Source organism: Paramormyrops kingsleyae, chromosome 18, assembly GCF_048594095.1.
Source record: "Paramormyrops kingsleyae isolate MSU_618 chromosome 18, PKINGS_0.4, whole genome shotgun sequence".
Classification (NCBI taxonomy): domain Eukaryota; kingdom Metazoa; phylum Chordata; class Actinopteri; order Osteoglossiformes; family Mormyridae; genus Paramormyrops; species Paramormyrops kingsleyae.
Window position 1 is genome coordinate 13,070,531 of NC_132814.1, and position 18,301 is coordinate 13,088,831.

The 18,301-nt window shown below is 43.3% G+C and overlaps 2 protein-coding genes across 11 annotated transcripts in view; one reads left to right on the forward strand and one right to left on the reverse strand.

Moving 5' to 3' along the window:
* nbeaa (neurobeachin a) overlaps positions 1 to 18,301 on the forward strand; it is a 174,111-nt gene that overhangs the window by 130,984 nt on the left and 24,826 nt on the right. For all 10 annotated transcript variants that reach the window (XM_072702183.1, XM_072702177.1, XM_072702179.1 and 7 more), the window contains one exon: positions 3,655 to 3,791. In XM_072702183.1, the coding sequence (XP_072558284.1) occupies positions 3,655 to 3,791 (137 nt within the window). The remainder of the gene's footprint in view (positions 1 to 3,654; positions 3,792 to 18,301) is intronic.
* Positions 4,690 to 6,930, reverse strand: LOC111840445 (putative nucleotidyltransferase MAB21L1). Its single transcript, XM_023805267.2, has one exon. It carries the CDS (start codon positions 6,543 to 6,545, stop codon positions 5,466 to 5,468), a length of 1,080 nt encoding a protein of 359 aa, XP_023661035.1. The 5' UTR covers positions 6,546 to 6,930; the 3' UTR covers positions 4,690 to 5,465.

The window sequence follows — 18,301 nt, forward strand, 5'->3', positions numbered from 1 at the left end:
ATCCATGATATATATTGCATTTTGATCAAAATGTCTTACAGAATTCATCACAGTGATGACCCATGATCAGTAGTATTTTTTGTGGCATTAACATCTATGTGCCATTCAGCAGTGAGAAGCTAAAACAGGCTGCTTTGAGCTTTCTAAGAGCCGTTCTGGGAGTTCTTCACTGACTTAATATTTTTGCAGTTCAGATACTCCTACAAATCAGCAGAGTGATCCCACTCCTCAGGCTTGCTGGGCTCTTGGTTCCCTTTACACATTTTGCCATTGGTCCAGGAGCATGTCAGACTCTCCCCAAAGTCTGCATGTAATGGAATGGAGGTTAAGGAGTCTGTAAGGTAAATGTAGCTGGGTTAAATCATGAGGGACCCAAAGGATATTTCCTGGAGAACAGCACTAAATCTGAAATACTTTGCTTCATCATTCACTGCATAAATTGGTGGAATTTTTAAGCTTCTTTGGAGAAAACCAGCTTTAACAGGTTATGACCCTGGTGGCATTGAAAGATTTTTTTTTTCTAATGCTGTGATGCATTAGAGTACAAAATGAATGTACAATGTAAAAACATATTTGGAATTTAAATTTCGCATTTAATTTTTCATATATTCTTAAATAAACAGAAATAAAAAAATCTTTAAGACTAAATAGCCTTTTCTGGCCACTTTGTTTAATAGTGCTGTTTCCCATAACGCCCAGCTCCCATTCCCAGTGCGGTTCTGTGGGCGCACTGGTGGCACCGCTGCAGTGGCTGATTGAACGGCTGCGGTCTGTTCTGCAGATGACTGTCATTTAACATGCGACTCCGTGGTGGAGAGGTACAGACCAGCACCTGTTTTAGCTAATTTCATTGTTTATCATGCTATCTTCTAATGGGGGCTGGGTGGGTAAGGTGGGGGGTGAAAAATTCCTCCCATGCCGGTTGACTTTACAACAGATGTTAAATGTAATTAAGTAAATGTTATTTTGCGATCGTTTGGCGCATTTTCCTCAGTATGTTTCAATAAAAAATTTCAATTTGAAAAGTTGATTTTAACAGTAAATTGAATAATAACATTAGGCATACCAATGATTATGGATTATATGCAAATAGCTATAGGTCTATTAACATGTTTATATTAAAATCAGCTTGAAATGAGGGTAAAACGCAATTATATCAGCCCTGTGGTTGTATTAAAGTAATAAAGTAGGCTAACTTTTATTTTTTTAAAAAGTACTCTATAAAGTCTGACACAATGACACAAACGACTAAATTCTCATATTATTCCTGCTAGTAAAATTATCATACACTGGTTTATATGTAAATAATAAGCCTACCATCGTTTACCGGGATTGAACCGTTTTTGGAACGCTTCGAATTCTATTTTAAAATTTGATCGCTGTGCGTCACACTCTAAAACTTCGATTTCAGTGCCTGTGGTGTTTTTTCTTTTTTTGAGTTCCCGCAACATGTTGTCCCGGTAAATTATTTTAGCCAATTTCTGTTACAAATGTTCTTTTTCGATTATCAGGCTAGTCATTTTAAAAATGTACGATTATTTAGGCCTGGACTTTGGGTTGCTGGAGTTGAGTATTTTAACGACATTAAAGGTTCCTTAATTTCATGATTTTGCAGGTTTTTGAGCCAGATGGATAATTTTCGGACGCAGATGAACAAAGCGCAGAATTTGGGACATCGAGGTTGATTTGTTAAATTCGGTGTTAACATTTTAATTGTATATCCTAATTGTGAGAATCTTACCCAGATGCGATTATCACCGAATCTCTTTTTGGGCGGGATAAGTCCATTAAGATGATGCACTATTTCATACTTGCACGGAATCCCCGGGGCGGCCCCAGTTCTATGCGGCTGAAACGCGTCGATGGATGAAACGGGAAGGGGGAGCTGAAACGCAAAATTTATTGTAAGATATTAGTAGAATTAGTAGAATTGGGAAGTACGGAAACTTATAATTTAAACGCTAACAGGAATTAATCAATAATATAAGTTAGTAAAATCGAAAAGCATGTACTGGGCCTACATGTTTTCGGAATAAGTGACACATTTAAACAAAATAAAAATAAACGTTACCCGTGTAATTTGTCGTAAATGTTATAGATGCTTTAAATGGTTGATCATTTTAGTTTTTTCTAATATGAAACTTTTTGTATTTGAATGAAGGAAAATATATAATTATATATTCGAAGCGGTGTTCATTTCACATTTCTTTTACTGATGTATTTATCCTGAATGGTTGCGTAAAATATTAGGCTGTGTGATTTTTAAAGCGACCGTAATCTTATCTGATAAATAACATGGAACTTTTCTAAAATGGGTCCTTTCATCTTCTATTAAATAAGATATTCAACTATATAATGATTAATTGTACAAAGCATTAGTTGAAAAAGACTGTGGAAGACGCAAGAGAACGTCTGCCTATCACGGTAATACGAGAAAGATCTGTGGAAGGCGACGGGGACGTGCCCAACGCCGCCGCGAAAGACTCCTGTGGGAGATGAAACCCAAACCCACTTGTAATTTACCAAACGTTCCGGGTTTAATGATTGAGTAACCTACATAAAGAGACAAGCTTGCTCTTAAAAGTCTAGATCGATAAATACACTAATTTTAAGATAACGATTATTTTGTATGCATCTCTATTGTTTAGTGCAACATGCCAGAAGACTGAGGGTTAAAGAACGTATAACCAACAGGGAATAGTCATCAAATGACTACTGTCGTTAGCCTGCTGGGTACGGCGCAAAACATTGTAACTTACTATTATTAAAGCGCATAGTTAGATTCCTTACTATTAAGTCACCGAAGTGGTTGTAACACAGTATAGCAGCGAGGGCGCTGTAAATTTGGTCGATGCCCTGTATGATTTAGGGGGTCCACACGTGGACAGTGGACCTTAAACATGCCAGCAGTATTGGGGTTGGTGGCCCAGAATGAGCTTTTGGTATGCGGTTCGGGATTCCTAGCCTCGTGACTGTATAGTAACAGCCTACCAGAAAGTGGAAAATGTTTACGTATGCTGCCTTAATCGTGCACAGATAGTTTAACATATTCGCGTTAAATATTCAAAATAGACTTAGCGTGGCCCACGAACCAAACGGTTATGGATTTTTTTTCCAGAAAGTAATCTTGAAGTCTCTGGGGGGAAAAACAATGTTCAGAGATTTAAGAACATATTTGATAGGTTTAATGCGCTTTACCGATTGTCTTTCAATTATAACATATTTATAGCCACAAAGTATGAAATTATAAAGTATCTAAGTATAATTATTATACTTGCTATACAATAGGGTATGCCTTGTGAATGAATAAACGTGTTTCATACGGGGTAGCTTAACTGTCTTTTAATCTTGACTTTGTTGCTTCTTAGAACATCACGATCAATGATGAATATAGTTCCGTTATATTAGGACCTATGGTTCTGTCGAACTTTGAATTTCAGTTGTTACTCTGCTGCAGAATTGTTCTCATATAATAACCTTTTCATGTGCATAACTTATTTTAGACCTTTTTTATATTCTTTTTATTGTATTTATATTTAGAACATTTATCATTTCTTTAAAAATTATTAACCCAGAGTTTGAATTGCATCCGTTCTTGCAGCCATATTGCAGGCGTGCGCACTATCTTACTCATTTTGCCCTGTCACTTTCCAGGGCCCGTGGTCCTCAGCACCCCTGCTCAGCTCGTGGCCCCAGTCGTAGTAGCTCGCGGCACGCTTTCCATCACTACAACCGAGATCTATTTCGAGGTGGACGAAGATGATCCCGCATTCAAGAAGATCGACGCAAAAGTAAGTGTGTTCGCTGCATTTTTCTCCCATCACCTAATGCCGTTGTGTTGAAATTATTTTTGTTTTGTACTTGCGCGACGTATAGGCTGAAGATATCCTTCCCTTCCCGGTGATTCATTATACATTTACTGCGAAGGTGTTGACAGCCTGTGCAAAAACATCAATCCCGAATAAACAGAATGGTTCCAATTCAGTCATCCCTAATAAACAAGGTTAATAAATGCGATGACCCGTATATTTTACTGTATCGTAATAAATATCTGAGTAATAGGCCTGAACAACAACCTCTCTGGCGAGCAGAAATAACAGCGTGGCTGTCTCGGGGGACCGTACGCTCATAAAAATCTTTCTGGATTTACGAAAACGGGACGCGCGAGCTAGTGCGACTGTTTTAAGTACTGTCTGTATGTGTTTATGACCGGCTGACACCTGTAGGGAACTGGAACAAGTCATTATTTTGTGTGTATTTTCACTTGCACAGAAAAAAAAGTTAGACGGAAATAAAAAATAATGGCACGTCTGCTTAACGGGCTCATCGCATATTCGGTCATACCTACTGAATTTTTACAGGAAAAGTCAGTATATTTTGATTTGCATTTCGTCTTTTTTCTTAAAATATTTCACTAATTAAAATATAGGCTACATTCATTATTTAGGTCTGCAGTATTAAAATAATAGATTAAGTAGGATTTTCTTAATTTTTTTAAATGATTTTTTTGTATTTCTATAAAACTCTAGGCGTGTGATGTAATATGTATGGTTCTACTCGGTTCTCAGACTGTTAACATTGAATTTACCAATATTAACTTTACTCCTATGTTTAAGTAAAAAATAAAATATTACCAACTTAATTTTGCTGCAATTTTGCCAGAGCTACAGATAAACAGACACACACAACTAAAAGTGTGGTTTTTGTTTAATCATCAAAGTACGCAGCAATTTTAATATCGATTTCGGACACAAGTAATACTTTTTTGTTTTTAAATAAATTCAAACACAGAAAATGTAAGAAAAATCACAATGTAATACTCCAGTGCATTTCAAGTGCATTTTTTACCAAATATTAAATGGTAATATATTCAGACATAATCATATAAACAGACAAATTCATGTTCGAATATATTTAAATAAAATTTCAAGTATATTCATGGAATGTTACAACTTTAGCATAGAAATGTAAACTCTTAAGCACTTTTGAAGGACAATGTAGGCAAAGTTAAAAATATTATTACTTTTTATATTGATTTAATGGCAACTATAAAACGGTTGAAATAGCGAATATTTAATTTCAATGTATGCCACAAAACATCCACCATTTTAAACAACTGGAACACAATCTATGCAATTAAGAATACGGTATAAACGGAATCATTCCGAAATTCTCAAAAGGTTTTGTACAAAGAAAATAAGCGTGTCGAGACCGGGCAAATGTATGGCGACATCGACCCATCTGTTAGTATATGATTGCTGTAGCCGTGGTTGGTTTTATCTGGACAAAAAAATGTTAAATGTTTTTGTAGTCCACGGATGATATGTTTGGCTCACTTCACGTTACTAACAGAAATATTGGCAAAATAATTCCCTGCTATCAGTTGAAAATACGCAGGCCACAAGACATACCGACTGATGTACGCGGGCGCATCTTCTGATTTTTAAAAATACTTTTATTTCAGTTTAGAGTTTTTCCAGGCTTTTGGGGTTGGTGAGTATTTCCCTCGCCAATCTCCACGTCTGTTTAGCTGAGTTTTCGAGGGCTGAAGTTGGTTTGCCTTGGAATAGGTCTAAATTTGGCAGAAAGTAATGCGGGCACTTGCGACACTGCAGGCACGAAATGAGCTGTAAGAGAATACCGTTCAGGCGGTCTCCCAGGCAGTTTTCGTCCCAGTCCGATTCCCGGGGGTGCTTTTCACACTCATACGACACCAGCGTTTTCATGTGATAGTTATTGAGCGGCTGTCCTGGAAGTTCAAGGTGACGGTCGCGCAGAGCCTTAAGAACGGACAGACACTTCTTCCGACACCCTCCAAGGATTAGACGGTTCTCGGCTTCGGTAAACTGCAAGACCCAGGCATCGCTTTCGGCCGAGCTCTGCTTCCCATTTATCGAGTAGCATTCCTTGGATAAAAGGTTGAAGCCTTCGGCTTTGACCTCTGCCACCCTGTTTGGTCCGGGCCATGGGATGTGGGGCAGAGGCCAGTGCGCAGCGCTACGCGGCCATATTCCGGTGCACTTGAAAGCCGGGGTGATCTGCACCACGTATCTGTCTCTGATCCGCAATTTTACCTCGCTGGTGTCAGCCACCATCTTGACGACGTCCCTGTAGCTGCATTTATCCACTGCCTGCGCCACAAGGGTCTGAAACCGGGACCGGATCTTACGGGCCGAAAGGTACCCCGAGGCGGTGATGAACTCGACCCAGAGGGACATGCTCCGCTTTCGGCCGTCGCTGAGCTTCAGCACCGCACAGCCTGGAAGCGAACCGTCGTCCACGAAGTTGAAGACTCCCATTTGATTTAAATAAAGGACTACCTCAAATTCAGTCGGCGAAATTACCTCCAGACCCTCGTAACGGTTCTCAATTTCATTTAGGGAGCTGATGAAACGGGGCTCCTGAACTTCCACCTCCTTCAGGACGTCCGACACCACCTTGCATACTTCCCTGATTGTCTTTGAGATCGCGGCTTTCCGAGACTGGCATTTTTCGTTATAATACTTGTTCAGGTGATACACCAGCTTGGCCTGAGCCGCTATCATGTTTGGGCAGAGATCCGGATTGTACACCGGAGTCTCGCAGTAATTTGTGGGATCCAACGCGGCTGTTGCGCACTGGGGCCAATGTTAGAGAACAAAGTAAACAATTTTTTAAAAAACGAGTCTTTAAAATAAAAGCAAACCTACTCAGATCGCGCTCGCTGTAAATCCATCAGCCTTTACCACAGACAGCCTTTCAAGGTAAATCCTTTAATTCTGAGTTGCGGTAATTAGAAGTTAATCACGAGGCGACAAGAATTACAACTGGACCCATGCATAATTTGAAGTAGTGGGAAAAACAGCCTTTCCTTCCTGTTTTGTTTATATGATCTGTGCTTACCGCTCTGCTACTTGGTGAAGAGGAAGAGCATCGCGCTCGTGCTTGCGCTCGTGGTGCTGTGTTTAAAAGCGGGGACGAGCGCCAGCAAGATTATTAAGGGAGGGGTACTGCAGGAGGAGCCCAATCGGCTTCGCATTCGTCATTGCGTGTAGTTTATCGACCGTTAAATTAATAATTTCTCTCGATACATAATCACTCTTAAGGAGAGGAGTGCATCAATCCGCGCGAACACGCCCATGCAATTTGACGAGCGGCAGTTTAAGCGTGTGTTTGCGGATGCGGAGCAGCGTAATTATAAACTATAGAAGGTCACATTTATGGGCTCGTCTGAATTACGTGCAGAATATATTTCTGAAATTCTTTACCCCGTTGTTATAGTAAAAGTATTCTTTTTTGTTTTGCTTTTGATTAAAAACATTTAATTTTCACCTTAGACGTGTTATTATAGAAAAATTCGTTTAACATGTATGTAGGGTTGAAATCCAGTTTGTTGTGGTAATGAGTGTTTTTAAATTCTTCATTAGTATTTATTTTGTGATGTTTCAGGTATCGTTTTTAAAGATTTTTTAAAATTATTTTGTTGTAAGATTTTTAATGATTTTTGTTTTATATAGTTTTGTTGTATAGTATTGACGGTAACTTGTCTACGCTTAAATCATATGGTACCTTTATTTTCGGCCTTTTCACGCCGTAACACCTCACCCTACTCGCAGCTAGGTAAACTGTCGCTGTCTGATTGTGAAGAAGTGACACAGCACTCGTGTTTAACTTCTCAGTTATTGTAGCTGCTACTTCATACTGTGTTTTGTTTTATTTAAAATCTGTTTAGTGTTTTTATCTTGAGGCTTAGAGGGCAGTTTTCATTTTGCGATCTTCACTGGTTAAAATAAAATAGTTTATCTACAATTCACAAAATACAAGAGGCACAAACACAATAAAATACTGTTCCTGTCTTGTAAATATAAATTGGTTTACTGGATCACAATTGGTCAGAACAATCATCGATGTACTTTTACTCGTAAACCTGATTTTTGAATCTATATAAAACTACTTGTATTGTACAACAGTTAGTGTAAAATATATATTTGTCGGCCTACATTATTCAAATAACCATTTCCTAAGATGTCTGAGTATTTAATAAATTTCGTTATTAAACGATGGCTGGTTCTCCCGATGTTCATCGTATTATGGATTATTGCTGGTTTGTGCGTAGTTTTTTTTTTACATCAAAGAATAGGCATTAAGAATGTCGCCTCCCTATTCGGATTCAAATGTCTTTTATAAGATGCACTTTAAACGCAATTCAAATCTGAGCGCGTTAAATCTTAAAGACGCGTCTTAAATCTTTAAGACGAACGGTTTGTTTGTATTTATTTTACCCAGAGAAAGCTTTTAGCAGTTATGTGCTCTTAATCGCACATAAAAAAACAATAAAGCGATATTTTTTATATTTGTTTTTTTTTTTTTAGTATTGTAATGTGAAAAAACCATATTGTGCTAATCTGTACATGTTAAATACTGCTTTATAATGTCTAATATTATTCATTATGTCATAATAATGTTCATAAGGAAAATGCACAGTCAGGCACACCGAAAAGCACCCCCCGTTTTCGAACATTGGAACGTGGTTTGATTCCGGTTTTGGACTGTTGTGTGGGTATCCCCAATAGCCACTAAAAAATGGGGGGGGGGGGGGGGGGTGTTGCCCCTTCTCCTTTTGCGTGGTTTAATTTATCCTCATTATTTTAACAATTTTCTCTAGTGTATGTCGGTTATTGGCTGAAGCATTTTCCGGAGCGCCAGAAAGCTGAGCAGAAATGGAGGGGGGTGTCCTTAAAGGCAGTTTGGACCCATTTTAATTTGCTTTGTTCCAATGAATAATTGTTACTTTCACAGTGTGACTGACTGTATTCTGCCGCGATGTAATGCTTCATAAAGCAGTCTGTGGTGGCTCTCTTGAGATTCTTAGATTCCATGAAGATAAAACATCAGACTCAGACTGCCGCATTGTAAATACATGCTTATAACCAAAAATATTCTTATTTTGCTTTTTTTCTCTTGGCTTGCTTTTGGCTTGATTTAGATTTTTCCTCTACATAGAAATAGCAGTAAAAGGTTTACTTCTCTCCCTCTTCATTCCGCAAACTGATTTTCACTGGTTTTGTCGTCTCTGCATTCTCAGCAGGTAACATCTTTTATTAGATCCAGACCAGGTTGGACGTTCAGTATCTGTTTCAGACGCTGATATCCGAAAAACGCTGTGCAGGCCTGCACCCCCCCCCCCCCCTACTGTGGGGAACCTTTATCCCCCTTCCTCCTGACCTAACTATCTCCTCCTTCTCCCTTGTCATGCGGGACCCTAGAAGGCCTCTCAGGGCCAGAGTGTTGATTGCTAACCAAAGTCATGTGCCCAGAGGTGCCAGTGATCCAGACTTGGCACAGATGGGTCCGGTCCGGATGGGGTCAGGCTGGGCTCCGTTCTTGCACGAAAGGTGCGAGATGGGATGTCAGCTGCTTGTTGGGATTTTAACCTTCTTACTTTTGGCCGTTCTCTTCCAGAAGACTTCTGGCTTTTCAAAACTCTGGCAATCGTTAAAATATGCTAAAAACTTTTGATTTGGGTTTGGATGGTACATTTAAGACCATGTCCCAGGTTCTGCCGTACTTAGCCCATTTTAGACTCGCGTATTATGCCCATCAAAGATGAAGGACGTGTCATTATCGCTCTACAGAAAGCAGGGACCTGACTTCAGGAACTCTGAGTCATGGTCTTCAGTTATCCTAGATAATAGGGCTCTGCCATACCGCTCACCCTCTTCCCTTAGCTGTCTTCATACCAGATGGCAAATTGGGGCAGTTCTGCATTCACAGCTCACCTTTCTGGGGGTGTCCTCACCTCCACACTGCACTAGCTGTGTGCGAGTGGGACCTCAGAAGGCTGCAGACAGCAGCACGTGGATCATCCGCAGGGTCAAAGTGCCGATTACCGGCTTGTTGATCACGATCTCATGTGTGGTGTGATTATTTTAAAGCCGCTTTCCTAATGCTGTGAAAGAACGGGGCTTTAGGGGCGTCTGGTGCAGCTCGTGAAAGCAAATCCACTTGTTCCCAAGATCTGAGCCGTCACCGCTGAAGTGGACACTATTGAGGGTGCGGGATTAAACTTTTCACCCCCTGCCGCATGCACTTTTTGATATGCTCACAGTTTTTGTCTATTGCTTGTTGTTTTCTTTGTATTATTCGTTTTCTTTTCGCACCGGGAGCTGGGCAGTGATCAGAGTGGCTGATGAAATCCATGGTAAAGTAAATAAATGGCTAAACGATAAAGGTGGTGGGCAGATGTTCCCCTGGTTCTCACCTGTTCTGTAGAGATGCCTTCTCTCTGCTCAGTTAGGGCTGAGAGTCATAGATATGCCGCCTGGGGGGGGGCATGGTAACCGAGTGCGAGTCTCGTCGTACGTCTTTTGTTGTCTTCTCCGTGTGTGTGTGAGGCTGCTGAGGCCCCTCCATGCTCACCCTACCCCTGGCTTGTTTTTAATTTGCCGCTGGCGAGGTCCCTGTGTGTCCCTGCGCTTTGAGGGTCATCCTGTGACAGCTTCCCTAAGCGCTTTACTGCTCCATTGTCTCAGCGCCAGGATCGAAGTGATTGTGTGAAAGTATGAAAGAGTCCCTGAAGACTGGGTGATTAATCTGTGCGTCTGGGTAGGACTGTTTAAACCACCATCATTTACCTGCCTGACCCTCCACACAAACACACACATACACACACACACACTCATTGTCACATTCTTCTTAGTTGCTGCTGAGTAGCTAATGTGTCTGTGATTGCTGTGGCTTAAATTTGTATGAAATTAGAAGGTTAGGGATAACCAGTGTTCTTGGCTAGATGCCAGTGTGTGTGTGTGTGTGTGTGTGTGTGTGTGTGTGTGTGCACGCATGTGCCTGCAGATGAGCCCAAATGAATGGTGACTGCTTCATGATTGCTGGTCCTCGGGATCAGAGATGCTTAGTGGTAACTGTCGTTGCTGGAGGTAATGATGACAAATGCTTCTGTATGCAGATTTTCTTAGTGGGCAGGCACTGGGGGAGGGGTGAAGCAGGCTGACGCTTTGCAGCAGAGAGGTTGTGGGTGTCCTCAGACAGTCCCGTGTGTGTCATGTGGAGAAAACCGAAAGCTGGCTTTAAATGGGATTAATAAGATCGTGCCTTTCATAATCTTCCCCTTGGGTACCGTACTGAAGAATATGTGTCGTTGTCCTGCTTTGGCTAATTCATAATTCATGTAATTTCATGTCATTTAAAAATGCAAAAGAATCTGAGTCTTAATTGTCTGTGGCGTGTGCCAAAGAAGTTTTGGATCATCACAGACAAACACATACGAAGGAACAAGGACGAGCAGGGAAGGAGGAGCATGCGTCACGAATGTTAGCGGGTTGCTAACGCTCGGTCTGTGTGAAGGCAAATGTCTGCATTCAGGTCTCATATTCATTTACACGTTGATTTTACAGATACTCCTCGACTTACGATGAGGTGACATTCCGATGAACTCATCATAAGTTGAAAATATCATAGGTGGAATATGAATATAATATGATATGACACACTTTGGAATGTCAAGTGGCTTTTATTGTCGTTTCAACCATATACAGTAATACAGTACATAGTGAAACGAGACGGCCTTCCTCCAGGACCATAGTGCTACATATAACACTACATCCGCACAATACTACATAAAGTGCAAGTGTGCAAAAAGTGCAGACATTGCAAAAACAGTGCTACACCAGACAAAAAGTGCAATAGAAGAAATAGAAGAGATGGTAGTAGGTAAGACAAGCTAAGTGTAAAGTGCAACAGTGCAATGGGTTGTGCAAAATGTTACTGAGGTAGTGGACTGTATAAAGGTGTGTGTGTGTGTGTGTGTGTGTGTGTGTGTGTGTGTGTGTGTGTGTGTGTGTGTGTGTGTGTGTGTGTGTGTGTGTGTGTGTGTGTGTGTGTGTGTGTATGAGTCCAGTCTCTAATTGTTCAGGAGTCTGATGGCTTGGGGGAAGAAACTGTGTAGACATAATGGGCTTGGGAAAGTTTGGTTAAACAGAAAAAAGCACCTTATACACTGATACATTGTTAAACTCTGTAGCTACAGAGACTGGAAGCATGGCTGGGTGGATGCTGCCATTAATGTGCTTCACTATCGCTCTATTGAAAAGTTGCAACATTGTAACATGAGGAGCATCTGTATTGTAAGCAGGTTCTTTTATATAAAAAAGTGACGTACAAGTGAGGCAAATGGCGTATTACAAGCATACGCCTGTCAAAGAGTCGATTAGGCATAAGAGCAGATAGGCTGAGCTTCCAGTGAAAGCCCAGGTACGAGTGTAAGCGGTATTGGGGCAGGAGCTACGCAGTGCCATCCAGTAAAGCAAGTATAGATCGCTCACAGGTCAAGTTTTTAATATAAAGAAATCTGAAAACAGCTTGTCTGGGCTTGTTGATCTGCCTCCTCTTTGTTCTGAATTTGAAACGTTTGTCTCTGTTACAGAAGCACCATCAGCGATGGGCCTAATGCAAACCTGACCATAACCTGCAACTGTTCCAACAGAAATGTAACAGATTTGCAAGTCTTTTTTTGTTTGTTTTTTCTTTTTTTTGCTGGGGCTGTTCTAGTCCACTGATCCGTAACAAAGCGCTTACCTCGTTTCAGTAGCAGCCGTGCTCATCTAATTGTTTGCCCTCCTTTTGAGAGCCTTGCCTTTAACAAGCATGTCGGAGAGCAGTCCTGCAGCAGCCGGGCGTAAATCTGATTTTACTGACTGTGTCGAGGGTCTGGGCCAGAGAAAAGAGCAGAGAACACAGACATACACACACACACACACGCCTATTGGCCCCATTTCCCTAATTTGTTGCTTGAGTGGCTCTTGAAAGGAGTCCCGGCTTGAACAAAGACTTCGCCTTTTGTGTGCGGTTTCTGCTCCATCTGTGTCATCTGCTGGTCCGTGCTGTGGGGTGCTGACCCCCCCCCATCCCCCCCGCCACGCCCTGTCATGCCTGCCGGCCGTTTTATGGACTCTCCGCAGTAGCGGTGGGAGTTCATGAACAGGGTGCTCACGCCTCATTGTGTGCCCTGGGCAGCTGGTGTGTGTGCGGCCGAGGGCGGGACCTGGCATGTAGGGGGCGGAGCCTCATTAGTTAGGCCACTGAGGCCTGGCTTGTTTTCTCAATGATTTGCAGGCCTACACTGCTGCCTCCCTGTTCTTTTACCGCCGTCTGCAGGACGGGTGTTCTATTGATGGGTAATCAGTCACACACGTGCTGTTCACTATCAGCGGCTGCTTGTTGCATGAGCAAATGGGATGTGGGATGTTCCATGGCCCCGCCCACCCATCTCCTGCACCTGCCACTCCTCCCCCTCGTCAGTCAACTTGGTGACATTGATGAAAAGTTTGATGGGAGGAGGTGGTGGGTTTGAAATTGGGAGTGAGATAAATAGTGTGAGTGAATCCCGATTTGTTATGGGGCCCCAGTAAATGCGGGTGTCTCTGACTGGAGGTTAAGTGTGTGTTCAGGGTGACACGGCATCATGCGTAAGACAGGAGTGGCAGGATGGCTGATCTGTGGCTCATTTTGGGGTAGCCCTCTGGACAGATCTGTAATGCGTGTTCAGCCCATGATACGGAAGGGGTTCGGTTTGACACTCCTTTGGGGAAGACTGGGTCGTGTTTTTGGCCCTGGGTCTTGTTTACCACTGGCCACTTAGAGGAGCTCGGGGCTGGCCGGCTTGGGCTCTGTGGACCTTCAGAACCTGCAGCGTTTCTCCCTGATTCCCATGATGTGGTTTATCGTCACTGTGCACGTGAGGAGTGGGATGGAGAGGCAGAGCACAGCCAGGAGCAGATGGGATGCCGCATGAGACACGTGGAAGAGTGGGGTCTGTCAGGTCCACAAACCTCATCAACCAACATGGCGTCCCCATGTTACTATTACCAAGAGCTGGTCCAGTACTTAGAGGAGAGTCGTTGAATATGTGGGTTTTCACTGCTAACTAAATTACTAATTAGAGGACTGGTTGGCAGAAGAGTCCTCACACCTGGGTTTGAACAGCTGGCCAGATATGGCCAGCCCTGCCTTAGAGTTCTGCAGGCTGAGAGTATGAGACAATCGATCAAAAACGAGAGATGGCTTGTCTGTAGAAGCCTGGTTGGTTATACCCAAATAACAGATGAGTTGAAATCTAAACCAGTAATTTATTAGGTTTTCTACTTGCCCCCATACTCTTCTTACGAAGGGCAATAGAAGAAACGGGTCTGGGACAACAGGAAGAGCCAGGCTGAGCAGAATGGCTGACTTTCCGTTACTAAATGCCACAGGAGGCAGGGCGGTGACCCTCTGACTGGTTGTGTGGCTTCTGCTCTCCTTTCATCTGGGCTCAGCAAAGTACCTTCTTCACGTTCCTCAGTTAAACAGTCAGCGCTTACTTTGTGTTGTTCTGTAGCTTTCTGCTGGCTTTTCATCCCCTCCCCCCTCCTCCCTGCCTCCCCCCCCCTCACTTTGCCAAGGTTTGCCTGCAGGCTATGAACTAATTTCGGATCCTATAATTGCATCACATTCTCCACCTGTCTGCTATTAATCCTCCATTCGCACCCCCCAACATAATTAGATATTATCATGATTGTTGTTATTAGCCCCCCTCCCGCAAGTTTTGCAATTAACTTGATTGATCTTCTTGCAATAGATGTCTGTATATTTGTTTGTTTATCTTGGGGAGGTTTAGAGGCATAGGAAGTGTGTGCGGTGGGGGGGGGGGGGGGGGGGGTTTCCCATTTTATGCCAGGTTGACCTCCTTGTAAACACTGACACAGCTGTGGGCATACTGGCACAATAATATGCACTGTTGCCTTTTTTTCAGTGGTACAACAGAATTCTCTAGTGTCGGATTCACACACTTCATTCACCAATATGCTGCATGCTGCTTAAATGCTGTTGGGAATGATGAGTAATTGTCCCATTTAGGAGATGCTGAGAGTTCTAACTAGAGTCTATTTGAGATTATGTAATTTGCTGTTGCAGCATATAGATATGATGCTTAACAGTCACCCGGGATGCTGACTGTACACATAAAACACTCTCCCAGCAAGTTTAAAAAATTTTTCTGTTCATAGCTATTCTTAGAGACTTCAGCTCAATGAAAAGGCAAGATAAAATGCATTTTAGGTCCTAAGGAGGGCACATCTGCAGGGCAGTTGCAACTAACTTGATACCCAGGCCTAATTTGAGGCCTTACCTGTTACTGGCTTGTTGGTGCCAAAGTGTGGCTCCCTCTGTATCCCGTCAATGCTCCTTCACTCTCTTGTGAAATGGCTGATCTGAAACGAGACACTGTTGTTTGCACTTGGTGTACCGATCTTTGTGTTTGTTAACAGGGCAAACGTCTTTTGGATCGGACTTATGACTGTCACAGTCCTGCCGCTGTCGTGTGTCATCCGGCTCAGGTAGAGGCTGCTTTCGCATGCCACCTGCGAAACGGGTTGGGGTCACACCTCCAATTTTGCCAGTGAATTTGCAGCTCGGGGCTTTGTAGCTGAATTGCCGTGGAGGCGTTAATTTGACGCGATGGCAGCAGACCTTCACCATCCCCTCAAAAACCCTGTTGGTCTCCATGCCCACCAAAGCTCCACCTGAATCTTAGATCAGCGTACTTCCTGATGACAGGCGAGGAGGCGGGGGCAGGTTACATAGCGGGGAATCACATGATGCTCATTTCGGGGGTATAAACAAGCAAACAAATGGCACTATAGTCGTTTTCCACTTCCCTGAACAAATGTAGCAAGTAATTCCTTATGTAGTTGGTGGCAACCTTTAATTTCTTCATTCAGTGGGTTAGGAAATTCGGCTGAGCAATGAAAGAAGGTGATTGCAGTCTGAAATGTCGTGGGATGAAATCGAAGGAGCTTTGGTTTAAAATGTGCTGCTTGCTTGATGGAATTCAGCGGAATACAGACCTCAGACCCTTGGCCATGGTCTAAGCAATGTACAGAGAGTTCTCATTCCTCTGGGACTCTCAGCTTAACAACCTATGTAACAAAATAGAGCTCGGTTGGCAGTTGGCCAGTAGTTCCTGTAAAGGCTCTGAAGCTGAGGAGCTAGCTAACCAGTCAACACGACCTCCAGCTCCAGAGCTGCCACCTCACGCTGACCCCGGATCAGTGGGAACCGTCAGCAGATTCCAGACACTGGGGTCATGGGCAGGATTTAAGCTAAGATTTTAATCGTCAGTGTGGATCCCCAAGTATGGCGCTGTGTGGCCCACACAAGTGTTTTGACTGAATACATCATTTCATTCAAAGTTTGTCCTAAACTCACTCTGCCTCAGAGAATGATGGGATAACACCTGTGTCTGTTATTCAGGTATGGGGGGGGGGATTATTTTACTCTCCTGTAATATTCACTTCACCACTAGGAAAAAAAATTGTTTGTTTATACAAAATCCTTGGAAACAGCTTACATTTCTCTCTTTTTTATAGTTTGACAAAGAAGAGAGTACCAATCAGGTCTCCAGCACTGATGGAGGCTGCTTGGATTGCCTTGATTGCCTTGTGTTTGGTGTGATTGGCCAGATTAGTCAGTCCACTATCTCCCACTTGGGATCAGTAAAGTGTATCTGTTTATCTATCCAGCCACATGACAGTTCCTTGGTCTCCTCATTGTATGGGGTTTGATCTGTTTTGCTCCTGTCTGGGATGTGATCCATGCCCTTTCTGGGAGCGTGCAGTCCAACCACCCGAGGCGTACTGGTTAGCACTGGTACCCATTGGCCGATCATGGGCAGCGTGGCAGGTATGGCTTAATCGGTTTGCCTCAGGTCATTACATGGTAGCATGGGGGGGTCACACTACTGGTTAGTGAAAGCCCCTCCCACTTTTCTATGTTTGTGCTGGTCACCGACACCCATGACAGATGAGCTCCAGGGAAACGGAAAAAAAGCACCCCAGTGATTCCTACCCTCTTCTTTTTGGCGGTGTCTATGATCTTTATGGACTGTGGTCTGTGGGGGGGGGAGGGGGGGTGTTTTCTGGATGATATACTGCTGACGGCAGGAAGAATTATGAGAGGAGCCTGTAACATATTGAGCCGTTTCATGTGGACAAAAGGATAATGGATGGCAGTGTCAGTGTTACATTCTCGTGGAGGGCACAGTCAAAACAAAGGTGCTGGGGGGATGGTGGGGGGGGGGAATTAATGAAGGACAAGTGAGGCTCATTGGCTTTGAGGAGCCCGCTGAGCCACCGCCATCTCTCTACCGTGCACGAACTCACCAGCGTTTGGGGGAGCACGGGTTCCGGTGCCGGAAACGGCCCTCTTAAGCAGATTGCTGCAGTAGTTATGCAGCTGTTGGTGTATTATGATGACGACGATGATGATGATGATGATGATGAGCATAAGTCATGTTGCTGCAAACAGCAATTTCAGGCTTAGAGGACTGGTCGGCAGTCCCCACTTCAATATCAGCCATAGTGACAGGCTAGTCGTGTGTCTGTTTCCTTGCTGGGGGCTGATTAATCCAGCTGTTTGGCCCGTCTTGGGGGGGTGCTGTGCTGGAGGCACTAGTCATTCCCCTGACACGCTCGACTGGTCTCGGACAGCACCAGTAGAGGGGTACCCTAAATTTCGCAGGGGGGTTGTGTTGTAAGGGGGCTTTTCTTAATGCCTACCAGAAAATGAGATTTTCATCCCATCCATTGTGGTGTGTTCTGACCTCCATTGTGACCAAGCAGGGAAAAACACCCACCCTCCCCCCCAAGGCACTTTTAGGCAGCAGGTGAAGGCCACACATTTTCAGAGTTTTAATTGTTCATGCATATATTTTTAAAAAATTAAAAAAAGTCAATGCCCAGTGTGATCCAGGGCTTCGGGAACTATCCTGTAATAGGTATCTGGACATTGTTTGAAGGTGCGTATTTAGATACAGCACTAGCACGCGTGTGAGCCCCATTCCAGGACAGAGGTGCACTTAGCAGTCAGGCCCTATAACGTCACAGAAGTTGCACACAGCGGTGAAGGAACATCAGTGAAGCCAGTAGGTAAAAATGGCATTTACATGCTGTGAGGGGTGTGAACGTGCCAGTGGAACTCAGGTGAGCAGACCATTAAAATTACATGTTTTTTTCAGAATCCTATTCAAGGCTGATTGTTTTGTTATTTTACTCCCAGACCCTGACCTCTGGCTGCTATGCTTAAAGGGTTTACTGTGACATTTTTTCCCTTTTCATGTGCATTTTTCCCACATGTGGCTGCTGAATGGGTTTGCTCTTGTCTTCATACCTCCTCGCTGTGTTTAAGTCCATTTCCTCTCAACAAGATCCCTCTTCTCTGCATCAGCTGCTTCTGTTCAGTGTCCAGCCCGGACTCGGGCATACGGTACACTCGC